Source organism: Aristolochia californica, unplaced genomic scaffold (assembly GCF_029961685.1).
Source record: "Aristolochia californica isolate CCGP_79_NKW_82.1479 unplaced genomic scaffold, dmAriCali1.0.hap1 SCAF_11, whole genome shotgun sequence".
Taxonomy (NCBI): Eukaryota; Viridiplantae; Streptophyta; class Magnoliopsida; order Piperales; family Aristolochiaceae; genus Aristolochia; species Aristolochia californica.
The window spans coordinates 6039095-6050119 of record NW_027181782.1 but is presented as its reverse complement, the minus strand read 5'-3'; the positions used below and the strand labels follow the sequence as shown (position 1 = coordinate 6050119).

At 39.8% G+C, this 11025-nt stretch overlaps 1 protein-coding gene across 2 annotated transcripts; it reads right to left on the bottom strand.

The window, feature by feature from the left end:
* Positions 1-2586: 2586 nt before the first annotated feature.
* Positions 2587-4795, bottom strand: LOC137944395 (high mobility group B protein 9-like). Of its 2 annotated transcripts, none has more exons than XM_068790069.1 (6): positions 4590-4795; positions 4138-4216; positions 3860-4022; positions 3556-3690; positions 2981-3345; positions 2587-2892 (listed from the first exon to the last, which is right to left on the bottom strand). In XM_068790069.1, the coding sequence occupies exons 1-6, from the start codon at positions 4718-4720 to the stop codon at positions 2698-2700; spliced, it is 1068 nt and encodes a 355-aa protein (XP_068646170.1). In that variant the 5' UTR covers positions 4721-4795; the 3' UTR covers positions 2587-2697. The 2 variants fall into 2 exon arrangements, with proteins under 2 accessions (XP_068646170.1, XP_068646171.1); XM_068790070.1 differs by having other exon boundaries at positions 2987-3345.
* Positions 4796-11025: the final 6230 nt, after the last annotated feature.

Below are 11025 nucleotides of genomic sequence, written 5' to 3'. Positions count from 1 at the left end.
TTTATCGTAAGATTAGTAGTGATTTCTCTTCACGCACCTTTATGTTGTGCAAGTTGGGTCCCTTGGTGAAGAACAAAGAGATCCTCAGCTTTACGAGGAGAAGTAAGAAAAGAAATACAAGAGGTTGCCAATAATGAAAAATTCCACGTGGCTAGAATATCCAAGTAAAGGGGAGACAAAATGAGAACAAGATGAAGACTACAAGCAAAATGTGAACAAAAAGAAGATGAATCAAATCAAGACAATCAAAATTTAATTTTCAAACAAACAAGTTTGTTGACCAAGATTATTTGCAAATTGAAGTTACAAACATCAGCTTGAGGGGGGAGTTATAAGACACCCACGTGCGTAGGTCTGGCATGTCTAGTAAATAAAGAGAATTTTCATAGAGATGGCATAGAATTGTAATTATTCAAGTTGGTGTATGTCCACTTATTTCTTTTTCCTTTTCAAGCATGTAACCCTAAAGGCATTGTAGTCATTGTAAATACCTTTACACAACTATAAATATATCCTCAAGGCATGGGGTAGAGCATACAAGCCTCTTCCTCTTAGCTCAAATTTGTCCTTACACCTTTCTCTCTTTTCCTCTTCTTTCTTTCCTTATATTTTCTTCTATTCTCTCTTCCAAGAGCTAGAGTTCATCTCTTCTCTCCTTCCCTTGAGATCTCTTGTGTTTATATGTTGGCCCTTGAAATCAACAATAAAGTTTCACACCTATTTATCCATCCAGTCTTCCATATTTCATAATTGAATCCTAATGTGGGAGATCAACATGTTGTTGGTTCCATTACGCCTCACTTCGAAGACAACACTCTCTCACTATAACCCCTTGAAGAAGCACAATGTTCACCAAAATGTGTGCCTCCATACTAAAATTCTTCTTCAACAAGATCATGCTTGACCACACAATTCTATGTGGCAGCTTGAGGATGAGTCCTTAATGAGGTTTTCGGGATTTAAATCTTGAGGATAAGGTTCTATTAAAGGTTGGGAGGAATGTGAAGAGGTAGGGATATTTTGTGTGGTCAATTAGTAACTAATGGATGTAATTGAATTAGAGGGAATTATATCTTTTAGAAGGGTTAGATCAAGGAGGGGAATCTTGGCAGCCAAAAAGAAGGATAATAAGTGATGTCCCTCTGCTAGAGTTTCCTATTTCACAATAGTCTGGAAATTAACTATTTTCATGAACTACTCTCTTCAACCTAACTCTATTCTTCTCCCCTTTTGTCCAGCTAAGACATAATACATCTTCTCCTATCTCTTAAGGACTAGGGTTTTTATCAGAAAGAAGAGAAAAGGGAAAAGAGAGAAGAAAAGAGGGATTTACTTGGGGTCTATTTGGAAACCTTAGAAAAGAAAAAAAAAAGAGAATTTAACCATTTCCCAAAAATAGTTAGTAAAAATGAGATAATTATCAAACTCTTTTTCACGTATTATTTTTGGGAATAATAATGGTCAAATTCTTATTTTATTTTATTTTATTTTATTTTTCATAGGGTTCTGAACAAACCCTTAGAAAAGCCCAAGAGGAACTACTGGCTTGTGAGTCATGGAATTGAGCTTGATTATGCCCAAGCTCGATTTGTTCCAACTAAGAGCTCAGCTCATGGTTCAAACTCAGCTCGAGCTCAGATAAAACCAAGCCAAACTGATCGGGACACCGAACTAGCTTCGATCAGCACCACCGGTCCACCACTAGGCCCTAAAAGAACCGGAAGTTACAGCTCAAGAGAGATTTAAAATCTCAAATTCAGTTCAATAGCTCATAAAATAAACTCCCATTTGTTATTTTTACTCATTTATCTTTTATCCAATGAATTAAATCTCGTTTCTTAAGGTTAATGTCACTTTGATGAAAAGTGAGTTTTGGGAAAGAAAGCCCTATATTCTTATCCCTTTTTAATGGGGTTTTCCCCCTTCATCTTCTTCAATTTGATAAAAAGATGTTCCCCGAGTAAGAACAGAAATAAAATAAAAAGGAAACGTAAAAGAATGCATTCCTGATATCAGATGTGGAATCAAAGCGATGCCATTATTGTTCTTCATAATTAACTGTTGACTCTGTCCCCTACCCTTTCAAACGATTGGGAATATGAGAATACGTAAATCCTCTTAAATGCTGAATAATGATGTTACATATCTTCTACAGTCCTCCCTCGATTCTTCATTCCCAAGTTGTTTACTAACCAGGACGCTTGGATTGAAAGAAAAGAATGGAGGCCTAACCACCCAATGACTTGCACTTTAATACCCAAAGAATTTGCAAATCTTGATCATATGATTTACCCAAGACCAGGGGAGGCATCGAGAGCCGATTCGTTTGAGTAAACAAGTGGGAGTGTTGTAGGCAAGATCGGGACTGCTCTTTTCTGAATTCTGGTCTGTGACGAGTGAGAAAAAAGAGTCTCAGGGATCAAGTTTCAAGTATTTATTGTGGAGTTTGGTTGGTGGGATTTGATCTCTCCTTGCAGCTAGCTCCATTCCATTTGTGGTTTTTGGTTGTGCCGGTGGAGGAACGGAAGAAAGAAAAGCAGGGATTAGGAAGAGGAAGGCAATGAGGATAGCACATCAATTATCCAAAGTCTTGATTGATTTATGTTAAGAAACTATACTGACTATAAGCAAAAGTTGCTGTGATCTAACAATACACTTCCATTGCCTGTATAAAATAAACTGAAACAGGTGGTGGCATCAAATGTCCGAAGTTGTGGACGAAGAAGCCGCTCTTCCCGTCTCCTCCACAGGAGCGGCTGCTTGCAATTGCTCAACTACCTCCCTGTACTCTTGAACGTGCGCCGGCGCCTGCACTAGTTTCAGTCTCTCCCTGTACTCCTCCATTTCCCTCTTGTATCTCTCCTTGTCCTTCACTCCACAATCCTGATATGTCTGCGAGGAATTTATATAACAAATAATGTAAGGGTGACTGTCGAGAGAAATAAATTAAAAAATAACCAGGTCGTCAGGCAAGTTCTACCCTCACCAGCCTCTCTTCCTCCGTCAGCTTGTTCCATGACTCACCGATCATTTTACTGAACTCACGTTCTCGTTGCGGGTACAGTACTTTAAGCATGGAGTGCTTCTCGGCGAAGAAGAAGTTGTACGCGCTCCGGTTGGGTTTCGGATGAGAAGGGTCCCACCGCCTCCGTCCTCTCTTCCGTCGCCGGTGTAGACGAGTCGGAGAAGCGCCAGAGCCTTGGAGCTGAGCGTTTTCCGAGGAGGATGGAGTTGAGGGGTGGAACAGCACGCTGCGGAGTACCTCCGCACCCATCTTCACGGTTACCAAGTAGCCATGATCGAATTTCGCATCGATAGTTCCGACAACAGGGAGATTCAGTTGCCCTGAAATACAACTCAATGGGAAGTTATCCGACTCTCCTAGTTTGACAACCGACTCATGATAATGGATATATTCAATTCTCGTTCATTAAAAAAAAAAAACAAAAACAAAAAGTGCAGGAGCCAAGACGAAGACAACACGAGAAAAGACTAGAGAGAGGGAAAAGGCCCTCCCTCCGAGTATGAGAGCCAACCAACGCGAGGATCACTCACCTCCGATCTGCAGCCTTTTTCGCCTCTTGGGCAACTGTGTCTTCTCCTCTCCTCGCGTCTGCAATGCGTCAGGCGCAAACATTGAAAGATCCGCGCTTGATGGTTTGAATGTAGGGATTTTCGCAGGCGCTGTCACTTCAGAGATCGACAAGTCCAGAAGAGAACAAGCCCAAACCGAAGAGGAATCAAAGAAGAGCTTAGAATTCAGATGACTAAAAGAACAAAGAAAAGAAGACACCATGGGAGGACAAACCTCGAAAGATAAAAGAATGAAAAATGGAACCGGGAAAGGAGAAAACTTTACCATCGGGAGGAACTACGGGGCCTCTTAATCCGAAATAGTAGACATTCTCGAAGTGGTGAAGTAAGCTGATGTAGTATTTTCTAAGAACGAAGGAGGCGCTCGTCGTCGTTGGTGGAAAGTTAAATGCTGCTATCACCTCCTTCCATTTCCTCTCTCCCACAACCTGCTCATTGGAAAAACAAGAACTTTTCGAGTCGGAAACGCGGAATATGCGAAGATTTACATGCCCTTCAAAAGGAAATCTCTCAAGGTTGCAGATAAGGATTGCTTGGTAGAACCTTTTCCAGTCCACCCCTTTTTGTTACTTCCAGGTATAGCAGATGCAGGTCTAGCTCTTTCCCTCCGATCACCGGCATCCTTCAAGATAATAAACTGGACAAGTTATTAATCAAAACCCAGAAGACAAGAAAACTCCTTCAGTACAGATTGTGGATGAGGGAGTAGAAATACTTGTTTCGATCGAAACTTTATTTTGTTCCAAGAAATAAACACAAATTACATATTTTATTTCCGGAACTAAAATGCAATTATCAGAACATAACACTTCCCAAAACAAAAACTTGAAGGGACAATGGAAGGTAAACGGTAACCCAGAAGAGAATGTTACTTTTACATGTTCCAGACATCTTCCCCAAGAACACATTTTTAAATCCCTCCAATATAAAATACAAAAGACAGGAAATGAAACTGCACCACCCAACAAAGAAAAATAAAAAGCCGAAAAACATACATGAATCTGGTGCCCATCACAGAATGGAAACGTCGGAGAGAGTCCATGAAAAGCCCCTTATTCCTGACGACCTCTTCATGCGTCGCGACTGGGGCAGGATACTCCCTACCCTGCGCACCTTCTGGCGCCATTCCCGTCCCGCGACGAACTTGAAAACCTAAACCTACGAAACCGGAAATGCCTCGAAAACCCGAATCAAAGAAACAGGTACGGATTTTTAAACCAAGAGATCAGATAGAACAAAGCGCCTGCAAGTCCAATGGTTAAATACGGGGGATCGAGGTGGAGCAGAGACGCGTGGAACGTAACGGCTATATATAATTAGCCATTTTTATTATATTATAATCCCTGAGCATTGCGGAAGGTTTGATGGTCTTTATTTAATAATACGGCGCAGTAATAATGACGCTTCTGAGTTGGAGGGAGAGGGGAGAGGGAAGAGGGGGAGAGGCGAGAGGAGAGGCGAGAGAGAGGAGGAAGGATAAGAGTGTCAGCGACTCGGCAGCTCGGCAGGCAGCGAGCGATCTTTCTTCCGAGTTCTAACGATTCGGCGACTGTGACCGCGGTCGTATCCTCGAAGTATCAAGGCCGTGTGTTTTATTACACGGCCAGGATCTGGTACTTTTTGGGATGGAGATTGGTACACGTGACGTCACGAGCGGAGTTTGGCTATGAGGGGGTGAAATGACCGAAATGGCCCGAGTGGGTCGGTGGAGGAGACGGCCGCGTGGCGGGGTGGAATCGGGTGGGTGGTGGCAGTTGTCGAGGTCAGGAAAGAAGGGAACGCTCGGTTGGGCGGTTAATTGCCGGGCGCAGCTTTTTAGGGCGGTTGTTGACTCATGGTGGACAACGGCGTTGAGTTGATCCGGAAGAGGGTTCGACGGATTTCGGGAGTAATTTTTATTATTTAAATGCCTTACATAATGAATTTTATAATATTTTTAAAGATCTCATTGATGATTGTTTTTCGGACTTTGTCTATGTAGTTATTTATTTTTTATGATTCTATATTTTTATTTAAATAACTTTTACACTATTTATTGATCCCATTACCCGTTTAGTTATTCAATAAGAAGGTAAATACTAATATATATATATAGCTTCTATATCATAAATGCACTAAATTATATATAATAAAATATTTTTTTTTCATTTATATCATTAAAAGGGTTTATATATAGAGAAGGTTGATCAAATAAAAAAATCCATTTGGTGTGAAATATGTGAAACATTATCTCAGTCGTCCGATCATGATTGAATTATCTCAACCATTTCGCATGTTTCGCACCAAATGGTTTTCATATTGGATCAACCGTGTATATGAGGGTTGATCCAATACGAAAAGTCATTTGGTGTGAAACATATGAAATACTATCTCAGTCGTTTGATTAACGGCTATCGAATAGTTGAGATAGCCGTTTTGCACCAAATGGTTTTTCATATTGGATGTGTGTGTGTGTGTGTGATCAGGTACGAAACTCGATTCTGGTTGTTCAATCTTGATCAACGGCGGAGGAGAAATATTCATCACGCACCTCTCACTCCCCCTTCTTTCCCTCTCTTCTCATTTCGCCTAATCGCTCGCCTAACCCATCATTCTCCCCACTCCCATTAGCATGTTGTCGCCTTCGCATTGTCATCACCGTCGCCTAAGCCCCGCGACCTCGCCTCTCCTCTCCTCATTGCCTTCCGCCTCACCTTGTCGTCGTCCTCTTCCTCTTCCTTGTTGTCACCACTCATTCCCAACGGCACCTAATTCTTTCTTCCTTCTTTCATTCTGTTTTTCCTCTTCCACCAAAGCTTCTCCCATAGTTTCCATCACAGTCTCCAGTGACATCATCGTCATGTGGTTGCCATTCCATCGTCAGGTACGAGTGAACCTTAATCAAACTTTCACTTTAACAATTTATTTATTTATTTATTTGCAAAGCTTTGTTAGAGAACAGGAAGATTATTCGGCTAGCTTAAATTTTGACTTTGCTTTATCTGCTTATTCGGCTTATTTTATTTTTTATTTTGCTTTGTCTAATTAGAATAATTGTTGCTTTAGGGTTTTCTTTGTTGAATTATAGGAGTTGGGTAAGATTTCCTCTACTTTTTCAATGTTAAGTGCCAATTATTATCATTTTTCATTTATGTATTGAAAATTGTTATTAGTCGATACCTTTTGATTAATAGTAAACACATCTTCATGTTAAGTTGTGGAACCTAATTTAACACCTTACGTTGTGTCACGGATTGACCTATTGACTATTGTTTCATTAAGGGTAGTTTGGGGATTTTACACTTATAATTTGATTGCCCTAATTTTATTTTTATTGTTGGGGGCATCATTGTTAATGTTTCATCATTGAGGAGGATCATCAATTATGGCTGAGAGAGGTTAGAGGAAAACACGAGTGTGTGCGATATATCTTGTAAACTATTTCATCTTTGTTGATTTTCAGGACTCCATGATTTAGGTCATGGAGAATAATGAGAGAGACACCATTGGGAGAAAACTGGAGGTTATGGACTTAATCCAAACCCTCCCCCATAAGATATATTTATAGATATAAAAAATATCAATATTACAAGTATACCCTTCACCCTAATAAGAGTGAAGAAGAGACAGAAAAATGTAAACTAATTACATCAGTGCCACCCTAATTACATCATATATTGCAACACCCCCCTCAAGCTAGGAGGTAATGGCAGTCATCCCAGCTTGAGCCAAATAACATAATGTAATAATAATCACCTCCATCATGGTGTCCCAAGGATAAGTACGAAACTGGACACAAACTCTCAAAAGGTAAAAATGGGTGATAAAACATAAGTCGAAACTAAAGTCGAAGGATTTTGAAAGAATATAGTGACAATAATCACTAAAGTGGGTAATGTCTGTCATTTATAAGACGGCGATAAAAGACCTATAGGTACCAATAAAAAGTCTCAATGGGCTTAAAACACCCATATGAATAAAAGGGACAACCAAAGCAATGTTTTAAAAAGGGTTGGCCAATAAGGGTAAGTGAGAGTCAAATAAAGGATGGTAGGAGAAAGACTGCCAAAGGGTAATGGGTAACGGGTAAAAAGGAAGATACGATATTAAGGCCACCATGTGATTTATTTTTCTAAGAAATTCAAATTTTGCATAAATAAAACCAATGCCAACAACAGTCAACAAATAATGAATCCAAGGCAAGCAATCGAGGAGTTATTTTTCAGAAATAATGTCTCAATCAAAGAGACACAATAGCAGCAGTAGAAATGGACCAATGCCCAAATAACATGCACCATATGTGCAGTTGTATAGTATCGGATAACCGATAAATAATAGAAGTCCTTAAAAGTAATAAGGACACATGAAATAGTTCGCAGTGAGCACATCAGTACATAAGGAAGTTGCACCAAATCCGGTTAATAATCCAACCGAGGATAGAGAACCGAGTAGAACTGAGTCAAATAATAGACCAATATAGCCGAGTTGTGGGAGGAATCAGGATAGAACTCGGGACCCAGACACGTATACCGAGGCAAAAAAATTCTAGTCAGTTTGACCGGGCTGAGTTGACTCAGCCCGAGTTGACCCGAGTTAACTCAGCAGAACAAGTGGCTTGACTTAAGCGTTGAACCGGCGCTTGATTACGTCCGTTTCCTAAGTTAAGAAAATCAATTTTTCCAACAATGTCTTCTTCCCCCGGAGCCGAAAAACCAAAGATAGTGACGAACAGAGAAAATCCAGGCAGCTAATCAAGCTCCAACCGAATTTACGGAGCAGAGCAATATGGCTTCCATAAAAAACTCCTCCAAATAAACATCAATAAAATCAATCCAGCAAGGAAGATAAAAAATTTCAGAAGCTCACGGATATGTATCTCGGTATGGAAATCCAGCTGCAGCAGAAAAGAGTTTCTGAAATCTTCTGTTAACCAACTTAACAGCACAGATGACTAGCAAGGAGATTAATAGGTAGATATCCGATGAACCAAGGATCACAGACAAGAATTTTTGTGGATGCCGGATTCCGAATCAAAACATGACAACGTCTTAGTTCAGAAACGGCAACCAAGCTATTAGTATCAATCAGCCAGCATCTTGGTGTCGTCGTCATCGGCCTTCAAAAATGGAAACAAAGCCGAATCAATTTTCTGGATTGACAATAGATTGATTCTTCATCCAGAAACGAAAATGCATCTCCTCTATTAGAACTCGCTTTGTCTCGGGCAGAAGGAAGATGATGAATATCGTCATAATTATAATCAAGCAAACGAAAAGGATGAAAGTCCCATATCGGAGGTTATAGAGAGCAACAAAGAAACACTGAGCAATCATGACTGTGAAAAACATATTGATGCATACCACTATACTTTGCCCAGTTGATCTGGTCTCCAGAGGGAAGATTTCACTGGGAACCAACCAGCCAAGAGGTGCCCATGACCACCCATAGGCAAGGCAAAACAAGCAAGTCATGATCACTAGCACGATGTCGTCGGCTCTGGGGAGCATTTGCCCGTAACAGTATGTTACCAATGAAACCAGTAATAGAAAGATTGTCCCGACAACGAAACCAGTAAAATTAAGAACTCGCCACCAACAGCAGTAACTCGCCGGATGAAGATTCTGGTTTGAGTGAAGAAATGCAATAACTCGGACAGTAGAATCAGCAACATGTTCTATACTTTTAGCAGAAAAACTTCCAACCAGTAACATTATTTTTCATTGAAGATAAGTATCATAACTTTCTAGAAATAATGCTGAAGGTGGTGTTGATACAGGGTTGGATCAAACCAACGGGTTGGGATAGAGATGTATGTAACAAAACCATGATCATCCACCGAGCAGAATCTGATTCTGCTTTACAAACTCATTCACCGAGCAGCAGAAATCTGAAACTCAGCAACAGAAAGGGACTTCCATTAATGACGGAAAAAAAAACAGCAATATCAGCAAATAAAAAAATGATGGTTTTTTTTTTCAATTCTGAAAACCATAGATGTGAGTCCTAAAAATCAATGCTCTGATACCATGTTGATTTTCAGGACTCCATTATTTAGGTCATAGAGAATATAAGAGAGAGACACCATTGGGAGAAAACTGAAGGTTATGGACTTGATCCAAACCCTCCCCCATAAGGTATATTTATAGATATCAAAACTAATATTACAAGTATACCCTTGTGAAGAAAAGATAGAAAACGTAAACTAATTACATCAGTGTCACCCAAATTACACCATATATTGTAACAATCTTCATAGTGGATTATTGTAGCGGCAGAAGACAAGACGTAATCTCACCTAGAGGCGAACCTGTATAAATCTTGTGTTCTTCGTGCTTGCTTCCTTCTTCTTCTACGATTATTATTATTCTCGCTAGTTTTGAATTAGGGCATTTAATTCCTAACACTTCATAAACAACAAAAATATCTAAAAGAAAAACATTGCCCACCAAATTCTCTATCTCCATCTCCCACTACCTTTCAAAAGAGCTCCCCACGCATTAGCTTGTGCTCCAAATGATATAATCTTGAAAAAATCTTCAGCCTCAGATAATCTTTCTGATCTAGCCAACAAACCTTCTCCACAGAATTAAAAGTATTGAAAGCCTTTTTCTCCCAATCCATGGATCGTACAAGCAAAATGAACACCTGAGAAGATGAATTTTGGGAGATGAGTTTTTTTCCTCATTTCTTAAAACTAGTCACAACATCTTCAACTATCTCATTATCTACAATCCCTTGAATCATGACTACCCTGGATATCTCAGTCGTTTTGGGCATCCGAAAAAAAAAACTTATTAGTGCTTCTACATCCCCGTACTTCAATGAAGACCACATAAGAGCTTAATAATCTTCCCATGAACCTTCTTTCCTTTTTCAAGTGATACCAAACTTGCACATGCTTGCAAAATGCTTGAAAAGGTTGTTTGGTTTTGGATTTCACCAGAGACCAACATGTGGTTAAAGACTTCTAACGCTTCCTCACAATGAGATATTCGCCATAAAACCTTCAAAAATCGTTTGACTAAACAACTTCAATGCTTCTTCAACTTCTTCAGCTTGACCATATCGAGCAACCATGACACCATATAAAACTTCATTTTTCTTTAGCAACTCATCAAAGATATAACAACTTCTTTTAATTGCCCCATCTCAAAAGAGAAATTCAGAATGGTAGTCCACGAAACCACATCTATGGTGCTCATTCCATAAAAAAATGCTTCTTGCCACCCCAAACTGACCCATCCAAATTATATTTAATCGTATATACCCACTTATAGCTGATGGATTTCTTGCCTGAAAGAAGAGGAACTAGAGCTCATGTTTGATTCTCATAGAGTGCCCGCATATCTGCGCCTTCCACCCTGGATGTCTCAAAGCCTTCTGATAGGATTGTGGGACAAAGATGGAGGAGATAGATGTAAGAAATTGACAACATAAAGAATATAAATGATA

What these genes read in the sequence shown, in the direction of transcription:
- LOC137944395 (XM_068790069.1), bottom strand. Translation starts at nt 4,720, where the DNA reads ATGGCGCCAGAAGGTGCGCAGGGTAGGGAGTATCCTGCCCCAGTCGCG. An exon ending in GTGATGGGCACCAGATTCAT is followed by an intron (nt 4,217 to 4,589) that starts GTATGTTTTTCG and finishes ATTATCTTGAAG; the next exon opens with GATGCCGGTGATCGGAGGGA. An exon ending in AGGAAGAGAGGCTGGTGAGG is followed by an intron (nt 2,893 to 2,980) that starts GTAGAACTTGCC and finishes AATTCCTCGCAG; the next exon opens with ACATATCAGGATTGTGGAGT.